The 22,636-nt window shown below is 46.9% G+C and overlaps 1 protein-coding gene and 2 gene segments (V, D, J or C); 2 read left to right on the plus strand and 1 right to left on the minus strand.

Annotated features, from left to right (window-relative positions):
* Positions 1-319: 319 nt before the first annotated feature.
* On the minus strand, positions 320-9,636 carry LOC140203547 (uncharacterized). Its single transcript, XM_072269602.1, has 3 exons — positions 9,581-9,636; positions 371-8,941; positions 320-326 (listed from the first exon to the last, which is right to left on the minus strand). The coding sequence occupies exons 2-3, from the start codon at positions 1,672-1,674 to the stop codon at positions 320-322; spliced, it is 1,311 nt and encodes a 436-aa protein (XP_072125703.1). The 5' UTR covers positions 1,675-8,941; positions 9,581-9,636.
* A 1,020-nt stretch (positions 9,637-10,656) lies between these two features.
* LOC140203915 (Ig heavy chain V region PJ14-like) lies at positions 10,657-11,534 on the plus strand. The segment is given in 2 exon segments: positions 10,657-10,802; positions 10,912-11,534. Coding segments are annotated over 2 exon segments (654 nt in total).
* Positions 11,535-12,385: 851 nt separating this feature from the next.
* LOC140203548 (immunoglobulin heavy constant gamma 2-like) overlaps positions 12,386-22,636 on the plus strand; it is a gene marked incomplete at its 5' end in the record, with an annotated part of 46,557 nt that continues 36,306 nt past the window's right edge. Inside the window, 2 exon segments of the C gene segment in view lie at positions 12,386-12,506; positions 19,638-19,949. Of these exon segments, the coding sequence occupies positions 12,386-12,506; positions 19,638-19,949 (433 nt within the window).

Genomic DNA, 22,636 nt, shown 5'->3' on the forward strand with positions numbered 1-22,636 from the left:
CGACTGTTTTCCTCCCCCCAAAATGTCCACCGAGGGGTATCTTGTGGGCCAGGTTAAGAATCTCATCCCCATAAATTTTTGGCACCATCCCTCATTCCTCATCTGTGGGCATGGTACTTGGTCTCCCTTTCTTCCTCAGCACTCCCTCCTCCACACGATAGCCTACTGGCTCCCTTTTTAATTCTGCTTCAGAGAAAGTGTTTCCGCCAAAACTATCAGCTCCTCGTCTCGCTCCTGTGTCTGTACAAAGTCCTTCCTTGCTAATGCTAAGTCTGCCTCAACTCCCTCACTTCCTCTTGTTTCACTACGCTCCTTCTTTTCACTTTCTAACCCCCCCCCCCCCCCCCCCCGGTACAAGGCTGGTAAAAACGTCTCAGCTAATTCTATAGTTACTTCGGCAGCCTTTCTGGACACAGGCCGAGTCACTGCGCAAACGGGATAAACCTGTGAGTCCATGGGCGGGGCCTCAATCCTGGCAGGCTGGCCTGTCAGTTTTACTGCTGAGAACACATTTCCGCCGGCGAGGTCATTACCGAGTAAGACCTCCACGTCTCTCATCGGTAGTTCGGGCCTCACCCCGATCATGACCAGTCCGGAGACCAAGTCGCTTTTTAGGTGTATCTGGTGCAAAGGTACTGCTTCAGTCCCTTTCCCAATGCCTTTTATCACTCTGACCTCCCCAGTCTCGGTCTCTGAACTAAAGTCTAAAACACTCCTTAAGATCAGTGACTGACAAGCTCCAGTGTCTCTCCAGATCCGTACTGGAACCGGGTTTAACCCCTCCTTCACCGACACCAATCTGGCCGAGATAAACCTCTCGCGCCCTTCCTGAACTTTGTCAGACCTCTTCTCTCCTAGTGGTTTGCTTACCAGCTCAATACAGCCAGTCGGAACCGCCGTTTTGCCTTTCCCCACCTCCTTCTTTGGGGCAAAGCACCTGGACGCAAAGTGTCGGACTTTCCCACAATTATAACATACGACCCCAGGAGACTTCCTACCAAACTGCTCCCAGTCTACCTTATCCTTCTCACTAGTCCCCAGTTTACTTTCTGACACTTCTGGCAAACTCTCCCCGCCGTCCTGACTACCCTTCTGGTAGCCTTTACTCGGGGCAAACTTCGTTTTATGTGTCAACGCGTACTCATCCGCTAACTTAGCAGTTGCGGCTAAAGTGTCTGCCTCTTTCTCATCTAGGTAGGGTCTCATACCTTCAGGGACACAACCTTTAAACTGCTCAATCGGGATTAGCTGTAGCAGTCTGTCATAATCCCCGTTGACCCCTTTCGAGGCGGACCAACGCTCACAATAAGTCTGCAGCTCATGGGCAAACTCTAAATACGTGCGGCCCCACTGCTTCCTCGCATTCCGGAACCTCTGCCGGTATGCCTCCGGGACCAACTCATAAATCCTGAGGATGGCCTTTTTCACCACCTCATACTTCTGGGCATCTTCTGCGGACAAAGCCGAGTAAGCTTGTTGGGCTTTTCCTTTAAGTACACTCTGAAGCAAAACAGCCCACTTATCCCTCGGCCAGTCCTGACTTACAGCAACTTTTTCAAAATGTAGAAAGTATCGATCAACATCGGTCTCGTCAAATGGGGGAACCAGCCTAACCTCCTGGGTCGCCCTAAACCCTCCACCTTGGTTCGGCATGGGCCCCTGCGCTGCCCTCATCTTTATCCTCTCCAGCTCGAATTCCCTTTCCCTCTGTTTCTCTTCTCACTCCAACTGTTTGTCCCTCTCTTCTCGCTCCAACTGCCTCTGTCTCTCTTGCCGTTCTAACTGTCTCTCTCTCTCTTGCCGTTCTAACTGTCTCTCTCTCTCTTGCCGTTCTAACTGTCTCTCTCTCTCTTGTCGTTCTGTTTCTCTTCGTGTTCTAGCTGCCGTACCCGGAACTCGTGCTCAAGTCTCAATTTTTCAAGCTGCACCTGTACTGCGTCTCCACCAGGTTTTCCAATAGATATCACCTCCAGCTCCCCTTGGGGAAACACACCTTTCGACACATAATGCTCCATGATAGCTCTGTGCATCTTCTCTCTCCTCATTGTCGACTTCCCCTTAAAAAGATTCAATCGTTTGGCCACAGCTGCCAATTCCGCTTTCCTGGCATCCTCTAATGCCTCCGAGGTCGGCACCTTTAGAAATTCCTCAATCTCCATTTCTGCTGTTTGCCTTTTCTTTCTTTCGGGAATTTTAACCCAATCAATTTACCCCGTCCCAAATTTAGCATTCAAAATCGCGGACGAGAACCCCACTTATGTTACGTACCCCGTAACTGGGTTGCCAAACCAGCAGAAATGGACCACTTAGTTGGAGTCTGGATTATTGGAACTAAGAAAGTTTTATTAAATAAATAACACAGTACTCTAATAGTAAGGATATAAATGCAACAGGTTAGTAATGAATAAAGACACATGTGCACAGAACTAGGATAATAGGATCAATCAAGCTCTATCGCAGTCTAGGGGTAAAATGATCAGTCTTACAGTGACACAGAGTTCAGTTCAGTTTCAGTTCACAGTAATCGCCGTCATGCCGTTGGGGAGAGAGAGAGAGAGAGAGAGCGAATGCTGATATTCAAATCGGATTCAACAGACCTTTGATATTCCTCACAGTTAGCTTTCGGCGCAAGCCCTTTTTAATGTCTTCTGAGGTCACCAACTGTGACCCCTCCGTTCCAGATACAATCGTTCTTCTGCGGTGAACCTGGCACCCAGGCAAGGGTGGACACACACACCAGGTTCCTGCCGATCGTACCGTCTCACCCTGTGCGTCTATGGTTGGTCCCACGACCAGACCTCCAAAACTCCCACCAACTTGTGGGGGCACACCGCACTTCCAGGGTCTCGTGGTGTCGTGGTGTTGTGGTGTGTGTTTTGCCTTAGCGAACCTGTTCCTTTTGTACCCTTGCTGGGGTATCGCCTGTCCATCAAACTTCAAACAGTTCAGGTTCAAAGCAACCGGTCTCTGACAATACTCGGAACTGTGTCTCCTTTTTGTTAATCCCTCTCGTCTCTCTCTTATTAGCATTTTGAATGTTTCCCCCATTTGTCTCTCTCTTATCGGCATCTTCTGATAACTTGGTCTGTTGTCACACCGGTCACCTATGGTCAGGTATATCAGATCGTCAGAATCAACTAGTTTCTGCCTTCACTCCCATCAGTATCAGAAGCAGGTTTAATATCACTGATATATGTCGCGAAATGTGTTGTGTTGTGGCAGCAACACAGTGCAACACATAAAAATCATAAATTACAATGAGATACATGTATATATAACTCATGCAAATCCAGAGCAAAAATAGGAGGTAGTGTTCATAAGTTGGTTCAGTGTCTGTTCAGAAATCTGATGGCAGAGGGGAAGAAGCTGTTCCTGAAATGTTGAGTGTGTGTCTCCAGGCTCCTGTACCTCCTCTCTGATGGTAGTAATAAGAGGAGAACATGTCCGGTATGATGTGGGTCTTTAATGATGGATGTGGCTTTTTGAGGCATTGCCTTTTGAAGATGTCCTCAGTGCTGGGGAAGATGGTGCCCGTGATGGAGCTGGCTGAGTTTGCAACTCTCTGCAGCTTTTTCTGATCCTGTGCAGTGGCCTGTCTGTACCAGACAGTGAGGCAACCACATCCAATGCTCTCCATGGTACATCCGTAGAAATTTGTTAGAGTATTTGATGAAACACCAAGTCATCTCAAACTCCTAATGAAATTTAACCTCTAATGTTCTTTCTTTGTCATTTCATCAATAAGTTGGACCCAGGATAGATCTTTAGCGATGTTGACAGCCAGGAATTTGAAACTGCTCACCCTTTCCACTGCTGATCCCTCAATGATACCTGGTGTGTGTCTCCCCACATTCCCTTTCCAAAGGCCACAGTCAATTCATTATTCTGACCGACATTGAGTGAAGGTCGTCAGTGTGACACCACTCAACCAGCCAATCGATCTCACTTCTGTACCCCTCCTCGTCACCATCTGAGATTCTGCCAACAACAGACAAATGTGAAGATGGCATTTGAGCTGTGCCGAGCCACACAGTCATGGGTGTAGAGAGAGTAGAGTGGAGCATGCCCCATATCTCACTTCAGAATGGGACAGAGGCAGTGGGAGCTGGAGTGGGATAGCCAGCTGTGAGACGTTCAACTTGCAGCTGTAAGCTGAGAAAGTTTGAACAACCTGGAATGGCCAGCTGGTGGAGTAGTGGCATCAGTGCTGGACTTCAGGGTGAGAGGTCCTGAGTTCGAATCCGGCCGGCTCCCTTGCACGGTCGAGTGTCGAGCTAACAACTCGACCTCATAAAAAAAATCCTGGAGGGGGATGGGCTCCACCAAGTTTCAGATGCCCAATACACGCCGTACGATAAGCATACCGAGAAAGCTTGTCATGACGGTGCCCCGACGACACACACACAATAAATACAAGCCAATGGTAGGTCAAGGCAGGAACATATGAAAATACTCAGGTGTGCTGAGAAACATAAGGAGGTAAACTGTCCACAGTCACAGAGGTTATTGTTTGGTGAGCTCGTGTTTCAAGAGAGGTCTTGTTTCTGCTGTGTCAGCTGACTGACACAGATTCCATAAGGGAATAACCAATCCCAATGGACAGAGAGGGAATGTGGAAGGTTTACTTTGGGTGAGAGATCCCTGGTGGGTGTGGGTTCTAATTAATCCTAAGGATGAATTTAAGCTGAATGTCTCAGTGTGCTACAGTTAATGGGGAAAATAGGGATACACATGGGTGGATATTACACTGCTATGGAGTAGAGATCAAAGTAGACCACATCTGGAGCACTGGCTGTGATTGTTGACATCACCCCTCAGGAAGGATGTTTTTTCCTTGGAGAGGAGTTGTGTGGGTGAGGCACAGTGAAGTGCTGCTGGGACTGTGATAGAATATTAGGTCTGGTCTCTTGTTCCCTGGAGTGTGGAAAATTGAAGGCCAGTGTAATTGGGGAGTTTAAAAACATTCAAGAATGGTGCAAAAGAAGCATCTGTTACTTCAAGATATACAGGGCATTGGAAATCTGGAACTCTCCCTGGGAAATGGTCAAGACTGGGTGGGCGGGTGGGAGGTGTCAGTTGAAATATCAAAATTAATAGAATTTTGTTTGAGTTCAGTTATTAAAATATGAGCCAAGGAGGGTAAATGGAGATCGGACGTAGGTCAGCTTTGGAGGGAATAGACGGAAGGGCTGAGCAATCTCCTTCTGACACTCAGTGCACGGGATAAATTTGAACAGAATCTCTGTGTGCAGCTGTTGATTTACCAGAAACACATTTCATATTCTCATTCTTGACAGGTGGATGAAACTGGGCAGCGATATAGGGGGTACTTCCCTCTCAGCTTCCTGTCGGAGAAATGGCTTGACTTAATCCAAGCAGGGAGCCTTCCAGAGGAAATAGGCTTGCTAGAAAGAATAACCTCGCTGCTCAAGGCATGGAAATACTTTTTTGATTCAGGGGCCAATACCAATAAACAATTCAGGGGTCAATACCAATAAACAATTCCTGTATTTTTGGAAAAGCGGATTGACTCATGGGCTGAAAGTCTGAAGGGAGAAGGGGTCCATGCAAGTATGGAGACATCTGTCCTCTGGGAAGTAACAACATGAACCTGACTTCAACCAATCTTAAATATCGGGTTCTATGGGAGGAAAACAGAGATTGTCTCAGATTGAAGGTGGTACTTATTTATGCTGCAAGCAGGAAATTTGTGCTCTGGCCCAATGCCATTAAACTGATGGTGTCACAATGGGGAGCATTGGGAACGGACCCAAATGCAAGGCACAGACACTGAAGTACTAGGTACAGGACTTCACTAGAGTAGGGACATGACAGGATACAGACAAAGAGCAGGGACAAGAATGCAGACTAGGGCTAGGACATGGACTAGACAGGGAACCTGGACAAGGAATCATGAACTAGGAGCCTGGGCTTGGGAAGGTGGGACCAGGACTAGGAACCATGAACTAGGAGCCTGGGCTTGGACTCTGAGCCAGAGACCGGACAAGGACCCAGAACCTGGGTCTTGCCCCGGGCTCAGACCCCAGAACAAGGCAAGGACATGACATGGCTACAGGACGGGGCTGGGGTCTTGGGGTCTTGAGGCTACTTATATTCCAAGCCCCAAGCAGATGCCTATGATTAATCCAACCGAAACGAGAGGCAGCTGGAAGACCCAGAGTCCTGAGTCCACGGACCGGACAGTGAACTGGAATGCGGAGTTGGCAGACCGGATCATGGCAGATGGTTCCAATTAAACTGCTCCAGTACAGATGCAATACTGACATCTACACGAGGATGGGAAAAATTGCCCAGTATGTCCATTCTTGAATACAGGACAAATTTAATCTGACAATAATGGCCGAATTTGTCTACTCAATGTTTAGTAAAGTGATGGAAGCCATAGTCGACAGTGTTGGAAAGTGGCACTTACTCACCAAATAACCTAATCACTAGTGACCAGTTTAGGCTTTACTGGGACCACTTGGTTTCTCCTTGATCAATCTTGTTGTCTTATCTGTTGCTGTCAATGCCTCTGGCAACATTCCAGATATCGACCACAATTTTGCTTCAAATTTCATTTGTACTTTTCCTCTCTCATCTGAAATCTCTGCCCTCTGGCATTTGATATTTCTGCTCTAGAGAAAAGTCTGTGACTATCTATGCTTCTCATAAATTTACATACTTCTCTCAGTCCATCCCACAGTCTCCAATGCTCCAGCAAAAACAGTCCAAGTTTATCCAACCTTTCCTCGCAGCTAATATGCTCCAATCCAAACAACACTCTACTGAATCTACTTTTCACCCTCGCCAAAGCATCCACATCATTCCAGTAATGCAATGACTGGAACTTTACCTGCTCCAAATGTGAAATTAGCATACAAACTCAAGATAAGCTGGACAATTTTGGAAGGGATCCCGTATGATCTGAGAATTCAGCAGAGGTTCTCCCTGTGGATGCTGTCAAAAGCTTTTTCAAAGTCCATGAAATGTATGTACAGTTGTCTCTGCCACTCTGTGCACTGTTCCATGATGTTACACAGCATGAATATCTGGTTGACAGAGCCTCCATTCTTCCTGAAGCCAACTTGCTCTTTCTTCAAGCACACATCTACAGCATCTGTAATCCATTGGACAATGACTTTGGTGAGAAAAAAGTGTGATACCTCACCAGTTGTTGCAATCACTTAGTGCTCCTTTCTTGGGGATCCTAACTCCCTTTGTCCAGTCCGTGGGCACTTGTCCCCATTCCCAGATTATAATGAACAGTGGTTGCAGGATGACTGCTGCAACTTTTGGTTCAGCTTTGAACAGTTCAGCTCCAAATTGTCATGTTCTGTAGCTTTGCTGTTTCTTAATGATTTAATCACAGTAACAATCTCTTCTTTCTTGGGTGGATCTGCATTGATGTCAGGGTCCTCTGTGTCTACTCAGTAAATCTCTGAAATACCCTGTCCATCGTGCTTCATGCTCTTGTCAAAAGCAGACCGTTCTTACCTCTATGAGGCTACTGGATCTGGCTTGGAACTTTCCACATATCAATTTTGAAATCTTGTATATATTTTCCTGATCACGTCAACTGGCACTGCTGTGGCCACCACTGCAAGGTCTCCTATGTAGACTCTCTTATCCATTCTTAGAAGCTCTTCACTTTCTTGCTAGCTTCAGTGAATGCCAATTGAAGTTTCACCTTAATTCATGTTGACTTTGCATTGAACACTTTCTTCCTAATTTTCCATCTTTCTTCTAAGGTTGTCCATGTTTCCTGCTGTATCCATGCTTTGTTTTTTTTTCCAGCTCTGTAATGTAGACAAGCCTCACTGATCTCCTTGAACACTGACACAATCTATTTCCACATCCTGTTGAGCTTGTACACTGACACATCCCCGCCAATGTCTGAAATCCCACCTTAAGCTGAATGGTGATGGCAGATCTCACACTGGTGTCCTTGAGTTTCTCAACATCTAAACATCTTTGTACATGTGCTTTAGTCCCAGTGCCTCTCAGCATGAGTTTCATCACTGCTACAGCAAGGTGGTGATTACTTCCTGTATCTGCTCCTCTTCACCCTTACATCCTGCAAGGATCGTCTCCACATACCATTTATCATCAAATGGTCAATCTGGATCTTGTCACGTCCATTGGGTAAGCTCCATGTCAGTTTGTTTATTTCATGGTGTGGAAAGAGGGTCCCTCCTGTGACCAGATTGTTCATGGCACAGAATTCCACCAGTCTTTCACCATTGTTATTGATCATTCTACATCCCTATGTACCCATGACCCTAGTGAAGTGTGAGTTGTTATTTCCCACTTTGCCATTTAGCTCTCCCATGATGATTATGTCATGGCGTGGTGTTAACTCTACCTCTGCTGTTTGTAGAAGATGTCCTTTTCTTCAATGTCACTATTGTTATTTGGCGCATAGCACTGGATCACAGTCATGTTCACTTCCTTCACTCTCAGCCGGACTCTCACCAGCCGACTGTTGATTGGCTTTCACTCCAGCGGGCACTTCTCAATGCCTTTCTTCAAAATGACAGCTACACCATCATGATGCTGACCATCTTCCCTTCCTGAATATAAAACTGTTTCACCAGTTGCTGCCTTTAGTCTGCCAGACCCTGTCCATCTGCTTTCACTGACCCCAGTGTATGTTGGCTGTAATGACACATTACAGTGGTTATTTGTGTGAGCTTGCCAGTGTTGTACATGGTTTCACAATTCCAAAAAACATTTTTGGTCTTGGTCTCAGCAAAGTTCATGGCTCCCTTCACCATGCTCGTAGCTTCCTCTCTGTTTTCACTCCCGTCAGCCATGCAAGTCCCGGGTGGTGACTAGGGAATACCATCACACTCAGATGTAGAAGGATTTTTCATTGCTGGTTCCATAACTGTGACGAGAGTCCTTGGTGAGGATGGTTTGGACCCAAATGCTGGAGTATCTGAAGCAAAGATCGAGACACAGTATCAAACTGGATCGAGATTTGAGCACGAAACAAATGCTAGACAATATCACTAGTAGGGTTTACCACTGAGCACTGAACATCAGTTCAGGTGTTCTTTCATACTTAATTCTTGGTGCCCAAAACATGATTATCAATTAGCGAGATCATCCTGAACCTTAAAGGGGCTGCTACCAGCTATCTGTACTCCGGAGAGTTGGAGAGTCTAAATCCTGGAAGCTGGCACGGTTGGGAGCATCTCCTAACAATTACAATTTTCTTTATGATGAGTCAGATTCACTAACCCTGAGCTGAAACTCCAAACCTGGAGGAACGGTGAATAGTTCTTTGTTTGGTCTCTACCCTTTGACATGTTTGGCATGGGTGACCCTACCTAGAGCTAAATCAGAAGACCCTGATTCAATCCAACATAGATCTCTGGTTCACTGAGGCACACACACCACTATACTGTTTGACAAGATTGTGGTTCTCTTGGAGGGAAAAAAAGGTTCACCATTTTGATTGGTGCCATGGTGGGATTGGTGTGTCAGGTGGACATAAAAGGTTTGGAAATTCTCCACTATCTGTCCCAACATTGATCCCTCAACCAGCATCACAGAATGTCAGATCTCTTTATACCTCATTGCTGTCTCAGAGAGATTGCTCTATGAAACTTGGGTTCCACCTTCCATCCGTGACAACAGAGACTCGACTTCAAAAGTACTTCATTGTCTGCAGAAACCGCTCTGGTTTGGCCTGGAGTCATGAAAGCTCTTGAGTGATGACAAATCACCTGGGGGGGGGGGGAGTTTTGCTTTAATTAATTATTCAAACAGTGTGGTTTATACTTTACTGAGGATGCAAGATTTGGAGCACACAGTATTCCCATCACCAGGTGGGTAAGAGAATTACCCACCTTGCTGATCTAGACCTTTCAATACGGACCATTCAGCAGCGCTTGTCTGCCAACCTACTGGGGAGCATCCTGTTACCAGCAACAACTTCTGTTGTGTGGCTTCAGCTCCCGAGTTCCCTGCATCAAACACCCTGTTCCTCTCACCGGCTGAAACAGGTCAAAGAGATTTTGTGGGGAGAACTGCTGAGGGCTTGGCACTAAAATTTATGGTGCCAGGTCCCTGAAAGAGAAAATACCTTATAAGTGTAAATTACACGCATTTCCACCAGGAATGCCTGTTTAACATTGATTCTCGCGGTGTGGGAGCAGTGAGAATATTGTGTGGTAACTCTTTTTGTTGCTCCATACATTTTCCTGCAAAGACAGTCTCAGACTGTGTCTCTAAGGAGAATATTTGTCCACCGACTGGTGTCTCTCAGTCCCTGTCTCTCAAGAAGATATCTGTCCACTGACTAGTCTCTCAGTCCCTGTCTCTCAAGAAGATATCTGTCCACTGACTAGTCTCTCAGTCCCTGTCTCTCAGGGGGTATCTGTCCACTGACCGATAATCTCTCGCTGGGATTCTGTGTGTTTCAGTTTACACAAACTGTTCATCGTTGAAATTGATGGATCGAACAGAGTGTGACAGATCTTTAATCCGGATCTGGTCACGGCCGCTGACCTGCCGCCTGTTGCAGAGACAAACATCTTTTGGGGAATTGAAATCGCTGCTGTGGGTGGGGACAGGAAGCCGCGCCTCTGGTTTCAGTGTGTGAGAGCCTGTTCAAACCGCGGCTCCCTCTCTCACTCACAGCCCACGTCCCTATTTAAACAGCGCTCACTGCGGCTCCGGACAAAGACGGCCTGAGCTGCAGTCGCCGATCTCAACAGTGTCCAAGTCCGGCTCAGTGTTCAGGGCGATGGGGGTCGTTCCTTATCTCTGTCTCCTCCTGTCTTGTCTGGCAGGTGGGTGTCCCGCGGCTTGTCGCCCTCCCGGGGCCGGCTGTTTCTCGGAGGCTTTGTGAATCTCTGCCCGTGGAACATTTTATTAATTTCTGCTCTTTTTTATTGACAGGCGTGCGGTCCGCCGTCGTGCTGACACAGCCCGAGTCAGCGGTGGTAAAGCCCGGACAGTCCTACAGACTGACCTGTGCGGTCAGTGGGATCAGCCTCAGCGGATATAGCATGGGCTGGGCGAAACAGGTCTCCGGGAGTGAGCGGGAGTGCCTGGCAGTGATTTACTCTGATGGTGACACACGCTACGCGACTGGAGTCGAGAGCCGGTTCACTATTTCCAAGGACAGCAGCGCCGTCTACCTGCAAATGAACAACCTGAGACCGGACGACACGGCCACCTATTACTGTGCGGCAGACACAGTGAGACAGACCGAGACTGGACCGGGACAAAAACCCAGCGAGAGCGCCTGTCCTTCGGGCGCTGAGGGAAAGGACAGCAGTGATCGCCACAGCTGTATCTCGGTCGTTCTGGGCCACATCCGCTCGTCCACGCAATGGAAGGCGGGTTGTCAGCGGGGAGTCCCGAGAAGAGATGCTGGCCAGATGGATCGAGGGGCTCAGCGGATCACTTCAGAGGGCAGCTCGGAGCCAAGCGCTGTAAGTGGGAATGGGATCACCGATCGACCTGGTCAGGTGTCGGTCCTTCGTCTACACGTCGGGCTGTGAGGAACATTAATGATCAGAGACACTTTGGTGTTCTGGTGCGGTTTGACTGAGGAGTGACTGTGCTGGGAGACAGTGAGAGGGGCGGAGGTTATCGTACGGCGGTGTATCACTGTGACTGTGCTGGGTGGCACAGTGTGAGAGATGGCGGCTCCCTCCATACACAAACCTACCGCAACAAAACTCTTTAAATTGGGCTCTTCGGGCGCTTCCACCGGCCTTTACCCCGGATCCCGTGGATATAAATCAGATCCCGAGTGGATAATCCGGGAGTGGGTACAAGTTCCACTGGAGATGTGTCCGGAAGGGAACGGGACCACCGAGGAGGATCTGTCAGGGGAAGCCCAGTGAAAGGTCCCGGTGGGTTATATCATCTCCACTTCAGCACTGGGACGGCCGAGATTGAGACCCGCTGTGTGGGACACCCGAACACAGCGGGAGGGTTTAATAAATCCGCTGACCGGCTCTGGGATCCACTGGATTTCGGGCTGGATGTGATGAAGACGGTTTGTGACCTGCGGTAAAGCACCGTGATATGGACCACGGTGATGGGGAGCTGAACAGAAACTGGTCCCGACAAAGGAGCGTCTGCAGCGCCGTCTGTCTCCACGGATTCCGCATTGCTGCCTCCCAGAGTCAAATCCATGAAGATTCACTCGGACTGCTGGGCGCAAATGTCCATTTCTGGACAAATAAAGCCAAAAAGGATTCGACTCTCATTCTGGGTGATGGCGGGAGCCGGTGTCCGCAGACAGGAAAACTGTGAAAATGCCTCTTTTATTCACACACCAGGAAGAGACAAGGACGGAGTTTGGGATGGAAATCCAGGAAGCGGCTGCTCCCGGTCCGGACAGGGATCATGTTGACATTTTGCTGAGATTATTGGATGTGACAGGCAAGTGAAGTTACTGCACTGGGTGAATGGGGAGACGGAGCACCGTGACTATTTTGACTACTGGGGCGGAGGAACCTCGCTGACAGTGACTTCAGGTAAGACCAACTTCTCAATTGTATCTTCACGCACTGGTATTTTATTTATTTACGGTTCTGGCGAATTCAGTGATTCACCCGAAATCAGTGAGATATCTAAAGCAAGTACGTGAATCTCCCTGAACCGGCGGGTTTCTCTAGAGCCCAGTAACAGTACAAGGGTACATACCCCACCCACCAGTGAACTGTCCACCGACCGGGAACAGGCTCAGGGGAATGGGGTCGGATCTTGTCACCAGACTGTGTCTTGACACCGGCCGACTGTGCTGAGTGAGCTCAGTGTTTGGTTCAAGTCTGGCTTCTGATCCTCAGCACCAACTGAAGCCACGGTCAGGGGCTGAGCGTTTCAGTGCAGTTGAACTTGTTCCCTGTCAGCGACAACAATGGATCTGTTCAGTGTCCAGTTATTGGGATCGGGTTTTACTGTCGGCTGCTTTCATGTTGAAGGTAATGGGATTCAGACATAATCTGAGGGAATGGTGTACACATGTATGATCTGGTTGATGGCTCAATATCCCCAGGGTACAGGTGGGTGTCAGTCCCATCATGTAATGTCCGGAGTGAGGTCCGTCCCGGGATACAGCAAAAGTATCGGCGATATCCCAGGATTAATTGATGGGATTAAGGTTTTAGTTTTATTCCCTGATGGGTAAAGAGGTGGGGTGCGGTGGGGAAGAATTTTGGAGTTGGGAAGGCAGTGGGGAAGTGGTGCGGGAAAGGTAAGGCAGGAAATTGGAATCACAATTCCTTCACACAGCCTTGCATTAGTGGGTGGGGGAGTGGGGAGTGGTGCAGGTGGGGTGGGGAGGGAAGCGTTCAAGTCAATAATGTGTAATAGGCGAGCATATCAGGGAAGGTTTGTTGTTGAAGGTTTGTGATCTGGAACACACTGCCTGAATGATGGTATTGGCCAATTGTGAGTGTAGAGAGGGAACAGGAGGAGATCTACCTTTTGTCGGGATACTGGGAAGAGCAGAGAGACCAATGGGTTTGTTGGGTTTGCTCAGCTAAAGGGAAGCACAGACACTATCGGATGAATGGCCTCACTCTCTGCTCTGTCATTCAATGGAATCAGTATTTATCTTGTAAATCTGGGAAATTCTTCCTCGAAGGGATTCCAACAAGCACCCAGAGTACACAGAGCATGAGTTAAATGCAGATGACAGCACCCATGTCCTGTCCTGGCAGCCATGGATTAGATACAAAGATCCTTCTGCACTGTCCCATCCCTCCCAGGGCAGGGGCAGCAGAGGTTAGACACAGAGTGAAGCTTCCCCCAACCTGTCCCATCACACACTCACGGGACACGAGTTGAACTTTACTGTTCAAATGAACTGCTTATTCTCAGTTCACAGACAGAGCAACTGCTCTAATTTCTTGCCCTCCTCCACCCCCAGACTGGGTTTGTTTAACCTCCATTAACCACTGTTGCTGGTGATTCAGTAAAAGTGATTGTGAGATAAAGTGCTGACATTTACAGAGCACCTTTCATGGTGTCCCCGAGCTCTTCACAGGCAATGAAGTAGTTTCAAAGTACAGCCCTGTTGTAGAGTCGGGAATGTGGAGCCACTCTGCACACAGCAGAATCCACAAACTGCAAGGTGAGAACAATCAGACAGTCTGTTCTGGTGATGTTATTGAAGGAGAAGTATTGTCCAGGACTCCGTGGACACAGTGATCCAATGGACAGGCACAAGGTTGGATTCAGTGTGATGGGAAACAGGGCAGTACATCAAAGCAGATGAGTAGTGCAGAGGGATGGATGAACAGTCCACGGATACCACCACAACAAAACTGACAAATTTAAACTCAGTTCATAATAATCTGCAACAGATTTGGATCTGTGGTCAGATTTCCAACAACTTAATAATTGGTATTGTTTTTAAATCTAGTCATTAGTAACGATAACCCTTCAGTTTTACTGATGTCCCTCAGGGAAGGAGATCTCTCATCCTTACCCTTCGAGCCTATTTATAACTCCTGACTCATCAATGTGTTTGTCTCCCAATGCCCTCTGAATGGCAGCTCAGATGTGTAATTCATTCAGACTTTCCTGGAAAAGCTCAGATCCCAAAGGATGAATAAACAAAATTGCCCACCTTTTGTTCATACTACCTGATGTTCCATCCACTTACTACAATACAGACTAAAATCCGACCGAGTCTCTCCCAATCTACTGATTCACCATTGATCATTTCGTGCAAATTCCCAAGTGTTATTTCATTGCAAATTTCTTCTGAGCTGATCCACCCAGATCCAGTTCCTGTCTTCACCCCGGCACCCCGTGACCCACCCAGATCCAGTTCCTCTCTTCACCCCAGCACCCTGTGACCCACCCAGATCCAGTTCCTCTCTTCACCCCAGCACCCTGTGGCCCACCCAGATCCAGTTCCTCTCTTCACCCCAGCACCCTGTGACCCACCCAGATCCAGTTCCTCTCTTCACCCCCGCACCCTGTGACCCACCCAGATCCAGTTCCCCTCTTCACCCCAGCACCCTGCAGTCAGTTTGATGGGTGTTTTTATAAAGACGCAGAGGAACACCGATCCAGACAGAACTGTACTTACCACCTGCTGGTCCCGGGATGTAAAAGATCCTCAGCTGCAAATCTCACCGACTGACATTATTGTGCCTCCTGCACTGCCGACACTGAGCAGCTCAGGGAACATCTGTGGGTGAGAAACAGAGTTAATGTTTCACTTCAGTGACCTTTCACCAAAACCTGTCAGTCTGATTTCTGGCAACTATGCTGTTTCCAGTTTTATTTTACTGAATTTATTTTGATGAAAACAATTTATTTTTCATTGACTTCTACAACCCCAGAACATCCCAGAGCCTTTCCCAACCCAGCAAGTACTTCTGCAGTGTGTCACTGCATATGGGGGGACTAAACCTCCAACTTGTCTGCATCTTGTTCCCACAAACTGAACTACAACATGACTATCTAGTCTGGGTGATGTTGGAAGGGAATGGTCACTTTTAGCCTACAATTCCTAAAGCTCCCCACCACTGGGAACTCCTCATCTGAATTCTGACTGTGCGGTAAATGAATAGACAGACACGAGTTGGTTGTAGGCAATCTAGATGGTCCCAGGTCTTTGGTCCAGCAACTTCTCTGTTGTCAGGGGTTGATATTGATAAGGAGCAGTGAGATTCCTCAGACATCAGCTGACCAGCCCATTCCTGAGCTGCTGTGTACCTGGGAAGCTGAGGTTACTGTGGGTGAAATAGTGCTGGTTGTGGCTGGCAGTCTGAAGGAGACAACTAGTGTTCAGCCACTTACACTGGAGTCAATCTCACAGTTCCACAGACCACTGTAACCCAGGATTTACTGAGTGACATATGCCTCCAGAGCTGTTACCACACTCTACCACATGGCACTGGGTCCCACTGGAATTCCCAGGGTAACACTAGGAAATCCACCTCCACATTTCCCTCATTGGCCGGACCTGACAAAGGATCACATTTCCCATTCATCTGACTGGGGGTTCTGGGCCTTGGGTAGGGATTTATTCAGGAATGATTTCTGTCTGATTATTATGTTTTAATGCATTTCAGATTTATTATTTTAAACAAAATATGCAAAGTTAATTGTTGCCATAGGAATTTACATTAATTTTAATGTTTCCAAGTCATTTTGAACCTGTTAAATTACATGACAGCATTAACACAAGACAAACCCCTCCCCACAACTTCCAAGCATCAGGGTGTTCTGGACCCAGAGTCCCAGCAGGGTGTTGCCTGAGGCTATTTAATGCTAAGGCCCTGATACACCTCAACACAAGCCGCCAGCATCTAGAAACCCAGTGAGGTCCCACCTTTCCCAGTGTAGGAGTGTGGGGAGAGTCCTAGCAGGTTTGAACCAGCACCATTCAGCCCGGTCTGTGTGGACATGGTCCAGTTGGCACCGTGCCCTGTGCTTTCTCTCCTGTGACACTTCACCCACAGCACAGGTCAGCTTGTCCCGCTGTTTCACAGAAGTTGTGTCCCCGATGGGGAGTCTGACATCAGCATTTTACTGGTTGTTTCAGGCTCAGTGTTGAAAGGTATGAGAAAGGGACCATTTTACTGCTCTGCCTGTCCTGTTAACCTGAATCACCTGTATTTGCTCAGGAAGACAAATGTTCTTAGCTCACAGTCCCCAGTGTCACTTGGAAATGGTTCCAAACAATGCAGATGTTATTATTGACCAGTTAAATAATATTCATTCCTATTTACTTGTTATATTTATTTATTTACACCTATTCTATTTGAAGCCCAGATTTCAATATTTTTTGCCCTTTGTCCCAGAGTGATTACTGTGAAGTGAATATTTCATTATTTTGCCCCCAAATGAAATTGTGACCTTCCCACCACTCCACTTCCACTCCAAATGTTGAGTTTGCTGCACTTCCAATAGCAGAATCGATCTGAAGCCTGTGTGTGTCTGTTGACCATCTTACTGTTGGACAACAAAGCCCTCATCTACTGCAATTCACACTGTCTGACACATACTCTCCCGCTAATCTCCTACTCCCAGAGTTCCTGCATGTTCTGCTGTGTCCACACAGTCTTTTTGGGTGATTTAAACCTCATCCACCAGCAACAATCTGTCATCCACAGAGTCAATCATGAGGTAAATGATGTCACGTAGGTAGATCAGAGCAAACCCTGTCCACAACACTGCTCAAGGTACTTCTGACAACTGGTCAAACCACATTTCCTTAACATATACACTTGTCAAAGCTGTCAATTGGTCAATTAGCAAATTGATCTTTGCACCTTTAACTACCTTAGTAAATCAACACGCCTCTTTTTCCAGTGAAATGAATTAAGAAACAGTGCTTTCAAGTGTATTTTACACCTTAAGTGGTTGGGAATTGCTACAACCTGCATTTCCTCTCTGGGCTGGTCGTTCACTGAGAATATCAACTACATCTAACGGCAGTTTGAGATTTCTCCATCTGCCCAGGAGCCTCATCGTCACTGTCGGTTGTATTGGCCGACACTTCTCCACAGAGTCTGGGCTAATGTATTTCCACAGTTCCTCTGTCCTTTCTGATGCACGTTACCATTCCCTCCCGGTTAGCCAGTAGTTTCCACAGACTCAGTGGGGTTGGAATTCTTGCTCAGTCACACACGGTAAATATGTGAGGCAGTGTCAGCTGTATCATGTCGTCTGTTGAGTTGAATTTCAGAAGCAGAGTTTATTTCCCAACCTCCACTATATTGCACACATGGTGCTGGAGACTCGGTACCACTATATCCACACCGATCACTCCTCTCATCACCAGCAACACTGAACACATCAGAATTATTCCAATAAGTTACTTCCAAATCTGAATTTTTTTGTAAACTCTGCTGATTAGGTGCTACCAGACTTCTCAGAATCAGGAATTGTATTTGGAGGAGAGACAGATTGTCACTTTGGTATTTTGACTGAAATCTGACCAATTGGACATTGGGTCACTGCCTCAGTCCTGCACTGAAGTGTTGGCCTGGATTGTGAGTCCAAGTTGCCACTGTGGGATTGATCCACACCCTCCTACCTCAGCGACACAGACTCACAGCTGAGTGTTAAAGTGATATCGGCCTTAATGGGGTGAAACATTTTGAAAATTACTGCTTTACAAAACGTCTCCTTTCTCTGCCAGTAATGCATGTACTCGGAGAACCATTTGTGAATTTCTTTCCATTTCAGAGGTCAAGTCCTAGCCTTCAGTCTTCATCACTCCTTCCTGCAACATAGAATGTGACTAAGGCATCAGGCTCCTCTGTCTGGTCAAGGATGATCAGCCTGGGAGCATCAGTCAGACCTGGTCACTAACAGTAGGGACATCACCGCTGGACTTAGGAAATTCCAGGCCGGCTGGTGGCGCAGTGAGATTAGCACCGGACTCTGGAGCGAAGGTTCCCGAGTTCGAATCCTGGTTAGGCCACTCCCGAGCATGCTCTTCATCATTCCGGCTTGAGTGTTGAGATAGCCACTTGGCCTCATAAGAAATATGTAAGAGTCAAGTCAGGAACGTTCATAACGTGACCTGGTTAATTCTGACACCACGTGCCAGACAAGAATGGCTAAATGTCTGGTACGACATGCTGAAAAACTAAGAAATACCCGGCGGTGTTGGGGCAAAATTCAAAGTACACGATGAGCAGCTTGCTCGAAGTCTCTGCGGCGGACTGGAAGAATAAAGTCTGCTCCTGCAAGGCAGGGTACAAGCCAAACAAGATTGTGACAGTGGAGTGGCAGAAACATCAACCTCAACGTTAGTATCAGAAATAATTTATATTGAAAGCTGCACTGATGTCAGAGCATAAATCTGGAGTAGGAAGCTTTGTCAGATAATGTAGCAGCATGGCAATGAATTCCTTTATTCTGCTCTTACAACAACAGTGAGAAAATGTATAAAAGTCAATATGGGCAGTGAAACTCTGTATCAGGATCTGCCTCCATTGTATCCACTCCGTTGTCTAACTTCAGGAGCCTCTCCACCACCGCCTCCCACTAAACCCTCCCTACAGATCAGCTCCTGTACACATACAGAGACCGCTGGCCCATCATGCCCCTGCACACAGAACAACAATTTAAACTTTACCCCACTCCTCCTGCACTTCCCCCCCCCCCACCCTGCAGCTGCCCCTCTTCTGGTAAAAGCAATCCCTTGTGAATGTGATGGAGGAATCCACTCCACTGCCCTTCTTTAACCAGCTTCTCACAGATCTGAACAAGCCTCTGCAGTTACAACAAAATAATTTCCTTCTGTCCATCTGTTCTCCTTTCTCATTAAAAGTAAAATTGTGTTTCCCAAACTTGCCAATGGAAACAGTCCCACACCATGTACTCCTGCTCACAGGAGCTGGTATCAGTCATTCTCCAGTAAACAATTAGATCATGGCAGGTCTGCACCTCAACCCCATGACCCACCTCTCCGCATTATCATAGCACAGTGGGACACACTGCTGGGAGGCCCAAGTTATACACCCAGCCCTCCCACTCACTGGTGTGAGCCATCAGATCATCAGATCAGCTGTAAATTAACAACATTCTTGAGAGGGCTGGAATTGGGGAACTTGCCTGGGATGAGGGAGAATGAAGTCAAAAACATGGGCAAAGCAATCATGTACTGACAGATATTAAATGTGTTACAGCTACTGCTATAGCTCCGAAGCTCAGCTCCCTTGTTCCATCCCGGGAGGCAATCCACAGTCAAGCAAATGTTGTCCTGGCCTGTGTGATATCTGGATTCACTCCTGACAACGTTGAAGTATCCTGGAAAAAAGCTGGATCTGCCCAAAAAGGGATCATTCTCCCTTCCACTTCGAGTTCAGGTGGTGGATTTGAAACAATCGCTTACCTGACAGTGCCTGTGCAGGAATGGACCAAGGAACAGAAATATACTTGTGAAGTGAATCACGCACCTTCCCATTTCAGTGGTCAGGTCAACATGATGTATCAAGGGGGTAAGTGATATCAGAAGAAAAATTAAGTAACTTAGAGTACTAAAATACTGAACTAATACTCCCACCCAATTCCTGTCCCTACTGTCGATCTAGTTGAGTGATGTACAGATGATCTTTGCACCTTGAATCAACTCATATCACCAGCAGCTTTAACCCCATCTACTGGGCAGGAAAGGGGTAAGATCAGGTCACCTGTCCATTCCGTCTCAATAATTTTAGTTGTCTATGTTTGTAGTTATAATGAAAATAAATTAGTGAGCAAAGCTCACATCCCATGTTTTACCTTCTAGAGAAAATCTCCCTGTTCCCTTTTCACTGTCCTCTCAGTGTTAGTTCCTCAAAAAAATATCTCTGCATTTTTGTATTTGTTTCAGTCTCCAGAGTCTATTTCCAGTGTTTCCTGAGAGACTCTTCTGTCAATTGTCCACTCACTGAAATGTAGGTGGCGGGATTAATTTTGAATTGATGCCCAATCCTCAAGTGAATGTTGTGACCTTGTGTCCTCAGATCCTCGACCAGGTTCAGAGAGCACATTCATTTATCATGGCTGACAAAACCTCATCCTGACAGGATGTGATATACAGAGGATACAGAGTGGGAATATGTGGGGCTCCCTTTTTCCCAAGCATGGGAAAAGAGGTGAAAATATCTAACAATTAAATCTATGAATCTTCCGTTTCCAGGTCCCGACTGTCTTTCGAAGCCAGTGGCAATGTTGTTTCAACAGAGTAATCTCAATGCAACATTCTCCGATGGTTCTACCCAACAGTATCATTGTTCAGCAATAAATTGTGAAATAAAGTGATTGGCTGTCTACAATTCGTCATTGAATTTTATTACACTCCATTTACTGGATTCCAGACCTGCCTCTGGTATCCATTGGGATTGAAGTTTAACAGAGAGAGAAGAAAACACGATTCAAACTGACTACCTCTCCAATCGCATTTCTATATCCTCGTGGCCACCTATTTCAATTTGACTTCCCATTCCCATTCTGACATGTCTGTCCATGGCCTCCTCTACTGCCATGGTGAGGCCAAATTCAGGTTGGAGTAGCAACACTTCATATGCCAACCCGATCCCATGAATGCTTATTCCCTAACTTGCAGTAATAGTCCCCACTCCTTTATTCTCCATTTTATTCTATTCCCCATACTAGACACCCCCTCATCCCTTCACTTCTCCTCACCTGCCCATCATCTCCATTTGGTTCCCCTCCTCCTGCACTTTCCTCCATGGTCCACTGTCCTGTCAGATTCCTTCTGTTTCAGCCATTTATCTCTTCCACTTATCCCCTACCAGCTTCTTATTTCATACCTCTCTCCCGTCCACACACTTTCCCCCTCACCTGGTATCACCTCTCATCTGACAGAATGTATTCCTCCCTACTCCACCCACCTTCTTATTCTGGCTTCTGCCCACTTCCTTTCCAGTACCAGTGAAATCTCTCAGCCCAAAATGTCGACTGCTTATTTCCATCCACAGATGCTGCCTGACTTGCCCAGTTCCTCCAGCATTTTGAGTGTGTTGTTCAAGATTTCCAGCATCTGTAGAATCTCTTGTGTTTCTGGTTGTCCATACACTCATTCATTTGTGTACATTGTTGCTTCAGTGTGACTCAGATCCCAATTCCAGTTTCCTTGGCCAGATTCCCTCTTGTCTAACTCCAGTCAACAAGAACTGGAACCTGTTTTTCACCCAATGGCTGTGAGGCACGAGGTGATGAAGGTGAACGGGGCTGACTCAGTCAAAGGACGGATGACCCTTTGATAATTCTGGGAACAAGACAAATTGGTGAGAGAAGACTCAGGGGTCTAACCAGTCTCCTGTCCAATCTGACATGCTTTGTGTGTAAATCCTGGATCAGACAAATTGCTAAAGTTACATTGATCCACGTGCCGGACAGTGAATTCAGTCCAAGAGGGAAATTCAGTGACTCTAAGGAATGTCACAAAGGAGGATGTTTTGTTAGAATTACCCAAGCATTGACAGAATTATATGCTTCTTGTGGAATAACACCAGCATTCAGTAATAAGGGGAGCGAACTTGACACGGTCAGGTTTTATGAGGGGACCGCATTTCCCAGGGACTGCTGAACATCAAGACTGTGCTGATATGGGACATAACTGAGAAACCTGCAGAAAACATGTTTAACAACATCACAGTGCTGATTAAACTAAGATTCACAATTCAATGAGCATTCAGTATACACCTAGGTTTGCATATTTGTGGTATTACTCGACAACAATGGTCATCTGGACTATACCCACGGACTTTCTGTTTTAAAAGAAAATTGCTCATAATCTTACTGACATGAGAAAGGTGAAGAAATACACATCACACCTTGTCGGATGATCCGGGCCAGTTAGACTGGAACTGTGTGTGTTACGTCTGCTCTTTCTTCAGACAAAGACACTGACTCACAGTCTCATTGAAGGTCTCAGCCATGACACAAACACAATCAGCCTGCACACTAAATGTCAAAGAGCAGAAACACCCCACGTGCCTGAAGGTGACCGAGTGTGTAAATGGTGAACACAAAGTGCAGGGAGCTGCAATGTAAGTGAACTGACGATCGTGCAGTGGGAGACGACCTCAACAACTTCACTTGACCGCAATCACACAAAACTGACACTAACCCAGAGGACAGGTGACCCAACACTTGATCAAAGAGCTGTTTTATTCAT

This window comes from Mobula birostris, chromosome 10 (assembly GCF_030028105.1).
Source record: "Mobula birostris isolate sMobBir1 chromosome 10, sMobBir1.hap1, whole genome shotgun sequence".
NCBI lineage: Eukaryota > Metazoa > Chordata > Chondrichthyes > Myliobatiformes > Myliobatidae > Mobula > Mobula birostris.

Excerpts from the sequence above, each read along its gene's own strand:
- LOC140203547 (XM_072269602.1), bottom strand. The coding sequence starts at position 1,674 with ATGAGGGCAGCGCAGGGGCCCATGCCGAACCAAGGTGGAGGGTTTAGG.